The 15,853-nt window shown below is 48.5% G+C and overlaps 1 protein-coding gene across 2 annotated transcripts in view; it reads right to left on the reverse strand.

Annotated features, from left to right (window-relative positions):
* The window catches only part of STX1A (syntaxin 1A), a 304,457-nt gene that overhangs the window by 76,052 nt on the left and 212,552 nt on the right, over positions 1-15,853 (reverse strand). For both annotated transcript variants that reach the window (XM_054008657.1, XM_054008658.1), the window contains exon 4: positions 12,924-12,998. In XM_054008657.1, the coding sequence (XP_053864632.1) occupies positions 12,924-12,998 (75 nt within the window). The remainder of the gene's footprint in view (positions 1-12,923; positions 12,999-15,853) is intronic.

Genomic DNA, 15,853 nt, shown 5'->3' on the forward strand with positions numbered 1-15,853 from the left:
TTGGGAAGACTCAGGACTAGAAGGGCTACTGAGGTCACCTTGCAAGGAGTAACTAGGCTGGTGGAAGCCAGGGTGAGACCTTGTGCTTGTGGGCTGGCCACAGGTGTCAGGGCTCTGAGCCATAGCAGCACAGCGCCAAGGCACCTGAAGGTTACAGGACAGGTGGTGACAGAACTCCCGACTGGTCTGGGTGATACCCCAAACATCATACATGCTCCCTACCAGTTATCTGAGTTGGCTAAAGTCCATTGTCCTTATTCCACTGCTCTGACTCCTTCCTTTCCTTAGAATCATGACAGTATCGGATCACTTTCACCCAACTTGCCTTCTACCTTCAGGTTGGCAACCACTGCCTTACCCTGTTGGTCAGAATCAAGTCTAAAAACGCTGTCCCCTAGTCACTTTCTCCACTTCCTGAAACAAAAAGTTGCTCCAAGATATTCCAAGAACTTACTGAATCATAGAAGATTAGGGTTTGAAGAGACCTCAGGAGGTCATTTAGTCCAACCCCCTGCTAAACAACCAGTGGGGCCCTGGATGATCGAGATACAAAAGGAGCACTTAAAGATAATAAAGTAATTGTGGAGAAACTAAATGAATTCTTTGCTTCAGTCTTCAGGGCTGAGGATGTTAGGGAGATTCCCAAACCTGAGACAGCCTTTGTAGGTGACAAATCTGAGGAATTGTCACAGATTGAGGTGTCACTAGAGAAGATTTTGGAATTAATTGATAAACTTAACAGTAACAAGTCACCAGGACCAGATGGCATTCACCCAAGAGTTCTGAAAAAAATCAAATGTGAAATGGCGGAACTATTAACTATGGTTTGTAACCTGTCCTTTAAATTGGCTTCTGTACCCAATGACTGGAAGATAGCTAAGGTAACGCCAATATTTAAAAAGGGCTCTAGAGGTGATCCCAGCAATTACAGACCAGTAAGTCCAACATCAGTTACGGGCAAATTAGTTGAAACAATAGTAAAGAATAAAATTGTCAGACACATAAAAGAACATAAATTGTTGGGCAAAAGTCAACATGGTTTCTGTAAAGGGAAATCATATCTTACTAATCTATTAGAGTTCTTTGAAGGGGTCAACAAACATGTGGACAAGGGGGATCCAGTGGACATAGTGTACTTAGATTTCCAGAAAGCCTTTGGCAAGGTCCCTCACCAAAGGCTCTTACATAAATTAAGTTGTCATGGGATAAGAGGGAAGATCCTTTCATGGATTGAGAACTGCTTAAAAGACAGGGAACAAATGGTAGGAATAAATGGTAAATTTTCAGAATGGAGAGGGGTAACTAGTGGTGTTCCCCAAGGGTCAGTCCTAGGACCAATGCTATTGAACTTATTCATAAATGATCTGGAGAAAGGGGTAAACAGTGAGGTGGCAAAGTTTGCAGATGATACTAAACTGCTCAAGATAGTTAAGACCAAAGCAGACGGTGAAGAACTTCAGAAAGATCTCACAAAACTAAGTGATTGGGCAACAAAATGGCAAATGAAATTTAATGTGGATAAATGTAAAGTAATGCACAGTATGCAGAGGCGGTCAAAAAAGCAAACAGGAAGTTAGGAATCATTCAAAAAGGGATAGAGAATAAGATGGAGAATATATTATTGCCCTTATATAAATCCATGGTATGCCCACATCTTGAATACTACTTACAGATGTGGTCTCCTCATCTCAAAAGAGATATACTGGCATTAGAAAAGGTTCAGAGAAGGGCACCTAAAATGGTTAGGGGTTTGGAACGGGTCCCATATGAGGTGAGATTTAAAGAGGGCTAGGACTTTTCAGCTTGGAAAAGAGGAGACTAAGGGGGGATATCATAGAGGTATATAAAATCATGAGTGATGTGGAGAAAGTGAATAAGGAAAAGTTATTTACTTGTTCCCATAATATAAAAACTAGGGGCCACCAAATGAAATTAATGGGCAGCAGGTTTAAAACAAATAAAAGGAAGTTCTTCTTCACGCAGCGCACAGTCAACTTGTGGAACTCCTTGCCTGAGGAGGTTGTGAAGGCTAGGACTCTAACAGGGTTTAAAAGAGAACTAGATAAATTCATGGAGGTTAAATCCATTAATGGCTATTAGCCAGGATGGGTAAGGAATGGTGTCCCTAGCCACTGTTTGTCAGAGGGTGGAGATGGATGGCAGGAGAGAGATCACTTGATCATTACTTGTGAAGTTCACTCCCTCTGGGGCACCTGGCATTGGTCACTGTCAGTAGACAGGATACTGGGCTGGATGGACCTTTGGACTGACCCAGTATGGCCGTTCTTATGTTCAAAGCAGGACCAACCCCAACTAAATCATCCCAGCCAGGGCTTTGTCAAGCTGGGCCTTAACAACCTCTAAGGATGGAGATTCCACCATCTCCCTAGGTAACCCATTTCAGTGCTTCACCACCCTCCTAGTGAAATAGTTTTTCCTAATATCCAACCTAGACCTCCCGCACTGCAACTTGAGACATTTGCTCCTTGTTCTATTATCTGCCACCACTGAGAACAGCTGAGCTCCATCCTCTTTGGAACCCCCACTTCAGGTTGTTGAAGACTGATATCAAATCCCCCCTCACTCTTCTCTTCTGCAGACTAAATAAGCCCAGTTCCCTCAGCCTCTCCTCATAGATCATATGCCCCAGCCCACTAATCATTTTTGTTGCCCTCTGCTGGACTCTCTCCAATTTGTCCACATCCTTTCTGCAGTGGGGGGCTCAAAACTGGATGCAATACTCCAGATATGGCATCACCAGTGCCGAATAGAGGGGAATAATCACTTCCCTTGATCTGCTGGCAATGCTCCTATTAATATAGCCCAATATGCCGTTAGCCTTCTTGACAACAAGGGCACACTGCTGACTCATATCCAGTTTCTCGTCCACTGTAATCCCCACATCCTGGAGACTGTGTTTTTGCCGTGCTGTTTTTCCAACAGATCTCTGGGTAGTAAAATTACTCCTGGGTCCTGTGTTTTGGATGTTTTTGTTTGTTCTAGAAATGCCTCAGCTCCTCCTCCTGATTTGGTGGTCTGTAGTAGAACCCTAATCTGTTTTCTTATTTAGCTCTTCCCCACTTATATCCCCAACCTCTCATCCTGGTAAGAGATCATGCTGCTCCTCTGAAGCTGGAATGATACCCAGCCACTCTCAAAGTGACTTTGTACGGGCCAAGGTATAAGCAAGTCGTTAATGGACATTTGGTGGAGTCACTGTGTGCACCTCCCTCTCTGATAATCTCTATAACTGTGCCAGCCATTTTCAGCTTGGGAAGTGAGTGCACTGATATGACTTCCACTCCAGAGCTGACCTAGAGTCATCACTGCATTTCTAAAGCATTCACATGAACTCCACAATGGAACACAATATCATTTGCACATTGCTAGAGGCAGTGAGAAATCCCAGAGCTGAAATGCCCCAGCAAACGAGCTGAGCTCAAAGTGTCATAGAGACACTTACAAAATAAAACGTGCCAGGTGGCTAGTCCCTTTCCACAGGAGGCCATGTATTGGGAAGTGACCCAGTAACACTAAAGGATGGACTTTTGGGCTGTGCTATTCATTTCTGGGGAATGACTCAGACTCCAAGGCCAGAAGGGACCACTGGGATCACCATCGGACCTGTGTAATACAGGCCATGGAACTTCCCCAAAATGATTCCTAGAGGAGATCTCTTAGACAAACAGCCAATCTGGATTAAAAATGGCCAGTGATGGAGAATCCACCACGACCACTGGTGAGTTGTTCCGGTGGTTAATTACTCTCACTGTTTAAAATTTACACCTTATTTCCACTCTGAATTTGTTTGGCTTCAACTGCCAGCCACTGGATTGTGTCAGACCTTGCTCTGCAAGATTGAGGAGCCCATGATCAACTATCTCTTCCCCCTGTGATCAAGTCACCCCTTAACCTGCTCTAGGTTAAGCTAAATAGATTGAACTCCTGGAATTTCTCAATATAAGGTTTTCTAATCCTTTAATCATTCTTGTGGCTCTTCTCTCAAGCCTCTCTAATTTATCAACATCCTTCTTGAATTGTGGACACCAGAACTGGACACAGTACCTGAGCAGTGGTCACGCCAGTGCCGACTACAGAGGTAAAATCACCTTTCTGCTCCTATTTGAGATTCCCCCGTTTATGCAGCCCAGGATCGCATTGGCTCTTTTGGCCACAGTGTAGCACTGAGAGCTGATGTTCAGCTGATTATCCAGCATGCCTCCCAAGTCCTTTTCAGAGTCCCTGCTTCCCAGGATAGAGCCCCGCACCCTGTAAGTATGGCTGACATTCTTTGTTCCTATAGGTATACATTTACATTTAGCTGTATTAAAAGGCACATTGTTTGTTTGTGCGCAGTCTACCAAGTGATCCAGATTGCTGTGTATCCTGTCCTGTATTGGCCTGTCCTCTTTGTTATTTACCAACCCCCAATCTTTGTGTTATTCAGCAGCAGCAAAAAAGAGATTTGCCTTTTTAACTATGCCTGGCCCTGCAGCCAAGTGAGATTAATTCTTCACCTGCCCCAAAGGACATGCATTACTGTACTGAGAGGAGCAACTGTATCAGTCTTCATCAAGCAGAGAGCCAGGGAGGGTCTAGTACTGCTTAGCCATGTGGGGGAAGGGCTGCTCTGCCTGCTGCAGAGAGGAAGGATGAGAAATGTGACTCTACACTCAGATGAAAAACGGGGATGTGCTTTTTTCACTGCCAGATCAAAACATGCTAGTTACAGATGTTACTGGGCCAAAGAGCCTGGGGAAGGGCATTCTGCAGGCCAGCCATGTTTCATTCCTTCTTCAGGATTATGCATCTCTCTTGAAATCTACGGAATACAGATACAATGGCTCCTGGAAGAGGCAATGTAACTGCCTTCCTAATCCTACAGGATGCAGCCAATTCTTCCATTAAGCACAACAAGAGGGCTGTGTTCACCCCCAAAGGACAAGCAGTCTGCAATTGTGTGCTGCACTCACTGACCAAAGCAAGCCCAATCCCATATAAGGCCCTATATCCACTGCAGCTAAACTGTGGGTGGGCTGCAGTCTCCAGACACTGTGGTTGCCCGAATCCTGGTTGGAGAGGCAGTGCAGCCATGGCTGAACACGTCTCATGGGCTCCTGGGGGTTCCATGCTCTTTGGCTCAAATGTTTTCTCTCCTACTCAGAGCACCCCAGCACGCCATAACGTCACCCTCAGGTCAATGGTTTCATTGTCCTCACTCCCTAGCTGTTACAAAGACTGATTCTTCTGGTAATGGAAGCTGTCAATCAAGCTCACTCCATTCCCCTTCTGTGTTTCCCTGAGGCAGAAAGATGCTAACAAAATGGAGCATGCTGATGAAATAAGTTTACCTTCCTTGACTCTATGTCTGCTCTCTCCCCGCACTCCTGTCCTCCCCTCCAGAGCCCCATGTTTTCTCAACAGGCACCTTATCTCAGTCTGACGGACACAGGAGGGGAGAAATCTGTGTCTGATTATCATGCTGGACACTGGAGACGCAGCCTGTGCAGCTGATGGGGAACCTAGTGAAGATAAGTCCATTTCTGTTCGGGTGATGTGAACCCAGGACAAGGTAGAAGAAAAAGTTATTCACCTTGCAATAACTGAGGTTCTTCGAGATGTGTGTCCCTGTGGGTGCTCCACTGCAGGTGATGGTGTGTCCTGGCGCTGTTGATCGGAGATCTTTGGTAGCAGTGCCTGGTCGGGATGCACGCACTCAGCTGCTGTCTTGTGGCATCGTTAGGGTCTGCCGGAGCACACGTGTCCCGCACCCCTCTCAGTTCCTTCTCTACTGTAGAGTTGTCTGATTAGTACACCAAAGTAGAGGAGAGGAGGATAGGTAGTGGAGCACCCACAGGGACACACATCTTGAAGAACCTCAGTTACTGTAACTTTCTCTTCTTCTTCAAGTGCTATCCCTGTAGGTGCTCCACTCCAGGTGAATGTGAAGCAGTACCCACTATGGTTGGTGGGATTTTGGAGTTGCGTGAGGGACAACGGTAGACAGTACCGTATGGCCGACTATGGCGTCTGCCGTGGTATCCCGTGTGATAGCATAATGTTTGGCAAATGTGTGATCAGATGTCCACGGGCTGCCTTGCATATGTCTGTAATAGGTACGTTGTGGAGGAAGGCAACGGATGTTGACATCACCCGAGTAGAGTGAGTTCTAACACTCTCTGGTGGTTGAACATTCTGGGTCTGATAGCAGGATCTGATGCAGTCCGAGATCCACTTAGAGAGTTTTTGCTTAGAGATAGCATCACCCTTTGATCTCTTGGTAGTAGAAACAAATAGCCTAGGGGATTTACGAAATGATTTAGTTCCGTCAAGATAAAATGCAACGGCCCGTCGGACACCAAGAGTATGTAATGCCGCTTCTTGTGGAGTCATGTGAGGCTTGGGATGGAATACAGGTAAGTGTATTGGCTGGTTAAGGTGGAAGGGAGACACCACCTTGGGGAGGAATTTGGGGTGGGGTCGCATTGTAACCTTACCTTTAGAGAAAATGGTGTAGAGAGGGTAGGCCATCAGGGCGCTTATTTCACCAACCCTTCTTGTTGACGTTATGGCAACCAAGAAGGCCACTTTCATGAACATGCGGCGCAGGGATGAGGTAGCCAGGGCTCGAAAGGAGGTTTCGCGGAGAACTAGGTTAAGATTTCAGGAGGCTACTGGTGAATGAATCTCAGGGTAGAGATTTTGCAGGCGCATGAGGAAGCGTTTCATGGTAGGGTGGGCAAAAAGTGAATAGCCATCCAGAGTGTCATGGAAGGTGGTAAGGGCTGCGAGGTGTACTCTAATAGAACTGAGTGAAAGCCCATTCTGTTTTAGTTCATAAAGATGGTCTAAGATGTGAGGGAGAGTTGCAGTCTGGGGTGTCAGGCGTCTGTGGAAGCACCGAGGGAGAAGCGTTTCCACTTTTGCAGGTAAGTCTTACGAGTGGAGTCCCTTCTACTGTGCAGGAGGATGTATTGGACCTGTTCCGAGCAGACTAATTTGTGGGATTGAAACCATGAATGAACCACGCCGTCAGATGGAGTTTCCGGAGCTGCAGATGAAGAAGCCCACTGCAGTTCTGGGACAGGAGATCTGGTCTGTCAGGGAGAGTCCTTGGAGGACGGATGGACATGCGTAGCAGGTAAGGATACCATGTCTGTCTGGGCCAAGCTGGGGCAATAAGTATGACTGGGCCTTGTCCTCCATGATCTTGCGTAGAACCCTGTGTATCAGTGGAATCGGTGAAAAGCATACATGAGGGAGCTGTTCCAAGAAATGAGGAACACATCCCCTAGAGATGCGTTCCTGTGTCCCACTTTGGAGCAAAATAGATGGCATTTGCAGTTCTGAGGAGTAGCAAACAGGTCTATCGATGGAGAACCCCAGTGGGAGAAAAGCTGTCGGAGTATCGTGGGATGTAATTCCCATTCGTGTTCCTCGGAGAAGTGTCTGCTGAGTGTGTCAGCGATAGTCTTGTGACACCCAGACAGGTAGAAAGCGGTGATTTCTATGTGATATTGTATGCACCAATTCCATAGTCAGGTGACTTCTGTGCATAGGGAGTGAAATTGTGCTCCTCCCTACCTGTTGATGTAAAACATACATGCTATATTGTCTGTCAGAACTCGGATGGACTTGTTCTTTATGGTGGGAAGCTAGTGAAGGCAAGCGTACCTGACGGCTCTGAGCTCTAGAAGATTGATGTGCAGATAGGGATCAGCAGCCCTGTACCTTGTGGTCGCCTAGGTGCGCTCCCCAACCTATCCAGGAAGTGTCCGTGGTGAACATGAATACTGGGGTGTGGAAGGGAACACCCATGCATAGGTTCTCTGGTTTTGTCCACAAATGTAGGGAAGCCAATACATTTGGTGGTGGAGTCAGTGTTATGCAGAAACTGTGTCTACTGGTTTATAGTTGGAGTTGAGCCAACCTTGAAGGAATCTCATGTGCAGCCCCGTGTATTTGACCACGAAGATGTTGGCTGCCATGTGACCAAGAAGCTGTAGGCAGGTCCATGCCTGTATTCTGGGGCGAACAGAGATTGTGTGTATGAGATGAGTAATAGTGAGGAATCTGTTGTGTGGAAGCAAGGCTTTGGTTCAAATTGAGTACAAGTGAGCTCCAATGAACTCTATCTGCTATATAGGTATCAGGCTGGATTTTTGGAAATTTATTTGCAAGCCTAGACTGTGTAAGAGGGAGATGGTAGAGTCTGTCGCTTTTAACGTCTCGTAGGAGCTGGCTTTGATAAGGCAGTCATCTAAGTAGGGGAAAAGTATAATCCTGTGTTTGCGGAGGTGGGCTACAAGTACAGCTAGGGTCTTGGAGAATACCCTCAGTGCTGTGGAGAGACTGAATGGAAGTACTCTGTATTGAAAATGGTCTTGTCCGAGTGTGAATCGCAGGGAGCGTTTGTGTGCTGGATGAATGGATATATGGAAATAGGTGTCTTGTAGGTTGAGGGCTGTGAACCAGTCCCCTTGTTCCAGTGCAGGTATGATCGTATCCAGCGGGGAGGAGGGGTAGCTCAGTGGTTTGAGCATTGGCCTGCTAAACCCAGGATTGTGAGTTCAATCCTTGAGGGGAGCATTTAGGGAACTGAGGTAAAAATCTGTCTGATATTCTATGATTCACTGTAACCATCTTGAATTTTTGTACACATACAAACTTGTTCAGTCAGCGTAGGTCTCCATCCCCCATCTTTCTTTTGGGTCAGAAAGTAGTGGGATGTTGCGTGGGTACGTGTTCCACTGTACCTAGGTGGAGAAGATGAGCCACCTCTGCACGGAGGAGACGCTCGTGAGAGGGGTCTCTGAAGAGGAAGGGGGAAGGGTGAGCGGGGAAGATAGGAAAGGGATGGAGTAACCTGACTGAACTATTTCCAGGACTTAGCAGTCCTGCATGATCTGTTGCCAGACATGGTGGAAAGCCTGGAGGTGGTGGCCAAATGGGCAAATAGGTGGCAGAGTCAAGGGGTGGTCACGCAGACCCCCGACCAACACCTCAGAATTGTTGTTTGTTTCCTGATGGGTGGGAAGTAGTTGGTTGTGCCTGGTTTTGCCTGCACCTAGGAGGTCTGTTGCGGTTTCTCCCAGTGTCATACGGTCTGGACTGGGGTCGGTGATATTGTTGTGTGCGGGGCCTCTGATAAGGTTGATACCGCTATCTCCGAAGAATGGATGGGTATATCCCCAATGTGTGCAAAGTGACCCTGGATTCTTTCAGATTGTGAAAGTCTTCATCGTTTTTTTTTGGAAAAGAGTTTATCTTTGTCAAAGGGGAGAGCCTCCACTTTGGTCTGCAAATTTTTGGGGATACCGGATGCAGACAGCCAGGAAGACCAGCGCATCACCACTGCAGTGGCAGTGGTGCGGGCTGCTGTATCTGCCATGTCCATGGACACTTGTAGTGCCATCCTAGACACCAACTGACCTTCGACGAGGACTGACTTAAAGTCCGCTTTCCTGTCCTCTGGGATATGGGAGGCAAAATCAAAGAGCTTGTTGTAGTTGTCATAGTCATAGCTTGCGAGGAGGGTGGAATAATTTGCAATCCTAAATTGTAGAGTGGAAGAGGTATAAACCTTGCGGCCCAGAAGGTCAAGGCGTTTGAGGTCCTTGTCTTGTGGAGTGGGCTGGTAGTGTGGCTGCTTTGTTCTGTGCATCGCTACATCCACCACAAGAGAATTGGGTTGTGGGTGGGAAAATAAGAAATCAACATCCTTCGCAGGCACGTAGTATTTACATTCAGCTTTCTTGCATGTTGGTGGGATGGAGGCAGGGGTTTGCCAGAGAGTATCAGCTGGTTCTAGGAGGGCTTCATTTATGGGTAGTGCAATCTTTGAGGGTGCAGAGGGTTGGAGGATTTTGAGGAGTCTAAGTTGTGTCTCCTGGACTTCTTCCAAAGGGATGTCCTGGCTGAGTGCCACTCTCTTGAAAAGTTCCTGGAATTGCTTAAAGTTGCCCCCATTTTGTGGAGGTGGAGGCATGAGGGCATCCTCTGTGGCTGATGGTGAGGCAGGAGCCGGAAAATCCGGGAAGGGTTCAGGAGCTCTAGATGTTGATGGAACTGGGGATATAGGCGTAGGACAAGCTTGCGGTCTGGTACAAGGGGCGCAAAGAGGAGTGGTGACAGGAGCCGACCACAGGTACCACTGAGGCCAGGGCACTGGATAGGAAAAGTTGGGTCCCAGCCATTGGGGGACAAAGTAGGGAAACTGAGGCTAGTTCCTATGATGCGCCATGTCTTGGGATATGTATGGGGGAGACTCAGGTGGGGAGAACTCTGCCAGCTGCTGTATGTTGTTCTCGCTGTCAGTGAAAGTAGCCAGGTCAGGTGGCGAGAGCTGCTGTTCAGTGAGTGCTCCGTGTCTAGGAGCGGAGAGTCAGGCTCAGGGGCCACAGAGATATCCTGCTAGTGCAGAAATTGTTGCTGGTGCGCTGCGGAGCGTGGAGTGTGAGCGGCAGCCCGGAGTGAATTTTGATTGGCTTTAGTAGGGGCCACGAGACGTTTGTAAGAGCCCCACAGGGGGTCTGAATCTGCTCCGGCGGGGGTGGCGGGCAGGCTCGATACCGACGTTCTTGTCGGCACCAGGGCGGAAAGCGCTGCCGGCACCGGGTCCATCATTGGTGCTGGTGGGACCGGTGCCGAGGAAAGCTTCCTGCTGTGAGAAGTTGGGTCCCCAACTTTTGCGCCCCGCGTGATTTGCCACTGAGGTGTTGGGGCGATCAGAGTTGCCTGCTGTCGGCGCTGTCAGTGCCAAGGGTAAAGACCTTGCAGGAGATCCTTTACCCTTTTGAGTGTCTCTGAGAGGAGACATTAGGGCTTCCTGCCTCTTCGCGTGAGAGGGTGAAGCCACACTCCCGGTCGGTTCTGACTTGGCAGGGGAGTGTCAGGGAGAGGGTTTACTGCCCTTCTCCATAGGCGGCTGCAGAGCTTTCTCCATGAGAAGCATTTTTAGCCACAAGTCTCTGTCACGGCGAGCTCTAGTTTTTAAGTTGGTACAGTGGAGACACTTCGCAGGGACGTGTGTCTCACCGAGGCATTTGACGCAGAGTGAGTGCCCATCAGACTCCTTGCAGGAGCCACATTTCTTAAAGTCTGGAGACCCCACCATAATGAAAGTATGAGCGGCCGGGGAAGTCTCAACGAGAGACTAACTTGAGGGGAAAAAAATGTTGTTATTATTTTTTTTAAAACTAACAAACTATGGTAAAGGAAAGGGAGAACTGGGAAATGGCTAACTAAGTATTTCTATTTTTCTCTACTTATTTCCTACAGTAACCAGGGAAGAGATGAGCACTGCCCCGAGTCTCGTCTTCAGCTGAGGACAGTTGAGAAGGAACTGAGGGGGGTGCGGGACGCGTGCGCTCCGGCAGACCCTAATGCAACCGCGAGACTGCAGCTGAGCGCCTGCATCCCGACCAGGCACCGCTACCGAAGAAATCTGATCAACGGTGCCGGGACGCACCGTCACCTGGAGTGGAGAACCCACAGGGACCGCACTCGAAGAAGAACTTCTGTTCAGAAACCTTGCACTCTGCCATTGCACACACAGAGGATGGTGCCTCTTTGCCTCAACACGCCAACTTGTTTCCCCTATTACCTCGGCAGGGATGTGCCAGCTCCACTTGCATATTTCAAAGAGGCCACATGTCATAAAGCAGAGATAATTCCTCTCCACCCTCGGAAAGCTGCATCCAGTGCTGGGGCCCCAGGGAAGGCCCCTCCGGCAGGTATGTCCCCCATGTTCTCTCTCCGTGCTGTGTAGCTCTGACCTCCCTCAGCACTGCAGTCTGAATCATAGTCTTCTCTGGTCTAATAGGAAATATCCCAAGCATGGGTCTCTCTCCCCTTCTGGGGAGAGATGGCACTGCAGTCTGACAGCTTAGTGAGCTATTTAGCTGAGACTTGTATGTGAGTCCTGGTTGTGCCTCATTGAATCACACTGAGCAATTGCTCACTGGTCTTGGTGGTTGCACCTTTCTCAGATTACCTCTATCAACCATTAGCCATCTTTAGCTTTTAATCTCCCCTCGTAAAATACTCTCTCTAGTCCTCTAACCCGCTTTTGCAGCCTGAGGACAGGGCCGGGGTTAACAAGGGCCCAGGCAGAGGCAGAATGACAACCAGCTGGGCTGGAGAATAGCTCCATTGTACAGACTCAAAAATGGGCAACAAAAATGATTAGGGGTCTGGAGCACATGACTTATGAGGAGAGGCTGAGGGAACTGGGATTGGTTAGTCTCCAGAAGAGAAGAATGAGGGGGGGATTTGATAGCTGTTTACCTGAAAGTGGGTTCCAAAGAGGATGGATCTAGACTATTCTCAGTGGTACCAGATGACAGAACAAAGAGAAATGGTCTCAAGTTGCAGTGGGGGAGGTTTAGGTTGGCTATTAGGAAAAACTTTTTCACTAGGAGGGTGGTGAAGCACTGGAATGGGTTCCCTAGGGAGGTGGTGGAGTCTCCTTCCTTGGAGGTTTTTAAGGCCCGGCTTGACAAAGCCCTGGCTGGGATGATTTAGTTAAGAATTGGTCCTGCTTTGAGCAGGGGGTTGGACTAGATGACCTCCTGAGTCCCTTCTGATTCTATGATTCAGACTGCAGTGCTGAGAGAGGTCAGAGCTACGCAGCACGGAGAGAGAACATGGAACAAAACTCCGGAGAGTGTAACATACAAGCCTCACACACAGTCACCAGAAGCCCATTTCCCATGTCTCCTGAGTGACCCGAGGGGCAACAGCAGAGCTAACCAAGTCTGCAGGTTCACCCACTCTGTGTGGGGCCTGTGTACAGCTGCAGCAGTGCTGGTGCAGTCCTGGGAACAGGCATTGAGTCCAGCAGGGACCCTTCAGGCAGCTGAGGGACAGACGAGCAGCAGCCAGGGGCTGGTTCCCTTGTGTCGTTGCAGACTAATACTCACTCTTTAACTTGGAGCGCACTTTGTTTGCTGTCTTTTTGATGTCAGACATTAATTCTTCGAGCTCCTCCTTTGTTTCTAGAGGGAGAAAGGAGAGAAGAAAGATGGATGCATTGGAGACACTGAGTGAATCTGCCCCCAGCCTGCTCCACCCTGGTCACTGGACAGGACTCAATCTGCACCTGCCTCCCACTGGGCTTGAGCATCCAGCCCCTGCAGCACTCCTCCCCTCGCCTAGGGAAGGAGATCAGAGGGGTCACACTGCAGAGCAGGCCAGGAGCTCCCTTCTCCGCGGAGCCTCTGCCAGCCTGAGAGCGAGACCCATGGGACCAGAAATGTACCTGGGCTTCCTGCATGCCTGTGCCAAGGCTTCCACCCAGCCACTGAGTGGGCTGAGCCTTGCTGTCAGCTGTGCTAGGGTTAGCCGGGCTGTTCCCAAGTGCCCTGCAGGCACTGCCTGTCTGGTGCTCAGCAATTAGGGTGACCAGATGTCCCGATTTTATAGGGACAGTCCCGATTTTTGGGTCTTTTTCTTATATAGGCTCCTATTACCCCCCACCCCAGTCCCGATTTTTCACACTTGCTGTCTGGTCACCCTATCAGCACTAGACTCTCACAGAACTCAATCACTTGGCTTTTGTCACTTCAGCAAGGGCCCAATCAGCAGGCAGGCGTCTCCCCACCTCCTTCCCAACCAGCAGGGAGAAGGGAAACGAGCAGTCACCTGAGACCCGAACTGCGGCAGGCTAGCAGGGAACACAGCAGGAGAGAGATGCTGTTCAGCGCTCCAGGCCAGGTGTGTGAGAGCAGTGGCACTGCCCCAGGCTTCAGCTACACAAACACGGCCAAGCGCCCACATCTCCATGCCCAGCACACTTGCAGGATCTGGCCTGACTTGGCCAATTCTCCACAGGCCACTATAAAATGGTTCGCCCTTCTCAGTCAAAGCCCTACGGTCTCTCTGCAGCAGCCAGCCTCTTCTCTAGCCCTGAAGCCTGCAGCCTTCAAAGACACTGCTCTGCTAATTACCAGACTGCACACCCACCTGCTCCCCAGAACTCACTGCCTATGGCAGAAATATAGGGACTGAAATGGCACCACATCTCAACGCATTCACAGGCCCACTTCTCATGAATGTTTCTGGCTGGTCTGTCAGCAGAATGACAGCTTAACACAACTCTCCTTTTTCAGCACTGGAAGGAACAAAAGACTTACAGTTGCAAACAAAAATACTAATAGGGGAAGGCAAATCATTTCCCTTCCATCAGCAACCCAGCTTCTCCAAATTACCTCCATGTAACGAGCACATATCACTCAGCGTCCCCTCCAGGAACCAGCAGCATCAGTTCCAAGGATATGGACAATGCAACTCACCTCAGTCATGCACACTCCACCTAGGAGAGCAGGCTTTGCTGAGCATTAAGGCACCAATAATAATTCTCTGTATTCCTCTAGAGTCTTCCATCCAAGACTCTCACAGTGCTCCATAGACGTGATTAAACCTCAGCACTTCTGTGAGGCCGGGAATATTCGCCTCCTTTTACAGATGAACAAATTGATGCACCGAGCACATCAGTGACTTGCTCAAAGATGAGGGAAGTGAATAGAATTCAGGGCACCCGACTCCTTTATGTTATTACACACAAGACTATCCTTTCTGTCTAACTGGGGAGAACACAGAAACCAGGCTGTGAGGATCAGCCCCACACTCACTTAATAATAATTATTATATTTTAATAATTAGAATGTCTCTAGGCACAACCACAATTGTTATTACATTACAGGACTCAATTTGGCACTGGCGAGGCTTCAGCTGGAGTACTGTGTGCAGTTCTGGGGCCGAGCAACAAAAATGCTAAGAGGTTTGGAAAACCTGACCTGTGAGGAAAGGTTAAAAAACTGGGCATGTTTATTCCTGAGAAAAGGAGATGGAGGGGGGATCTGACAACAACCTTAAAATATATTAAAGGCTGTTCTAAAGGATGGTGATCAATTGTTCTCCATGTCCACTGAAAGTTGGACAAGAAGTAATGGGCTTAATTGGCAGCAAGGGATATGTAGGTTAGATATTAGGAAAACTTTCTAACTGCACGGGTATTTAAATTATGGAATAGGCTTTGAAGGGAGAATGTGGAATCCCCATCATTGGAGGTGGCCAAACACCTGTCAGGGATGGTCTAAGTTTACTGATCAAAGGAGTTGGGAGGGCGCTAAACTAATAGCAAAATAGCAAAAGGGGAGAGTAAAAAGAGGGACAATATAAGCACCCAGCACAAAATCGAGATGTTGAGAACAAAATTAATCAAGGAACCAAAGGACATGAAGAGAAGGAATTCTTGATTTGCCTACACACCAATGCTAGGAGCCTGGGTAACAAATACGTTTATGAGCGTAAGTTTGTTCTACTTGGTATTACTGAAACCTGATGGGATGATTCACACAACTGGAATGTTAAAATCAATGGCCATAGCCTAGACATGAAGGATCGAGTGGGCAAAAGGGGAGGGCGAGTGGCACTCTCAAAAATGGCATTACCCATTTTTGAGTCACTGATAACTCGGAAGAAAATGATCTGGAATGCTTATGGAGCAATGTCCTAACAGATAAAGCACAATGCAGGGTATTAGGTGGTGTCTGCTACAGACCACCAAATCACACATAGGAACAGAATGACCATCTCCTTACACACCTATGTATAACATGTAGGAAAAATAGCTGCGTGATCAGGCGGGACTTCAGTCTGAGTGACACATGCTGGAGGTCTCATGCTGCCAGCCATTGGTAAAAGTAACATTAAGCAGTTACCAGTATGGGGGCCGACTGGGGTGGGGCTTTAGGCGGAAGGGGCGGGGCCGGTAGGAGCAACGGCAGCTAGAGCCCCAAGCCTTTTAAATCATGGCCCTGGGGCAGCTGCTCCTTTTGCCCCCCACCAC

This window comes from Malaclemys terrapin, chromosome 18 (genome assembly GCF_027887155.1).
Source record: "Malaclemys terrapin pileata isolate rMalTer1 chromosome 18, rMalTer1.hap1, whole genome shotgun sequence".
Lineage (NCBI taxonomy): Eukaryota > Metazoa > Chordata > Testudines > Emydidae > Malaclemys > Malaclemys terrapin.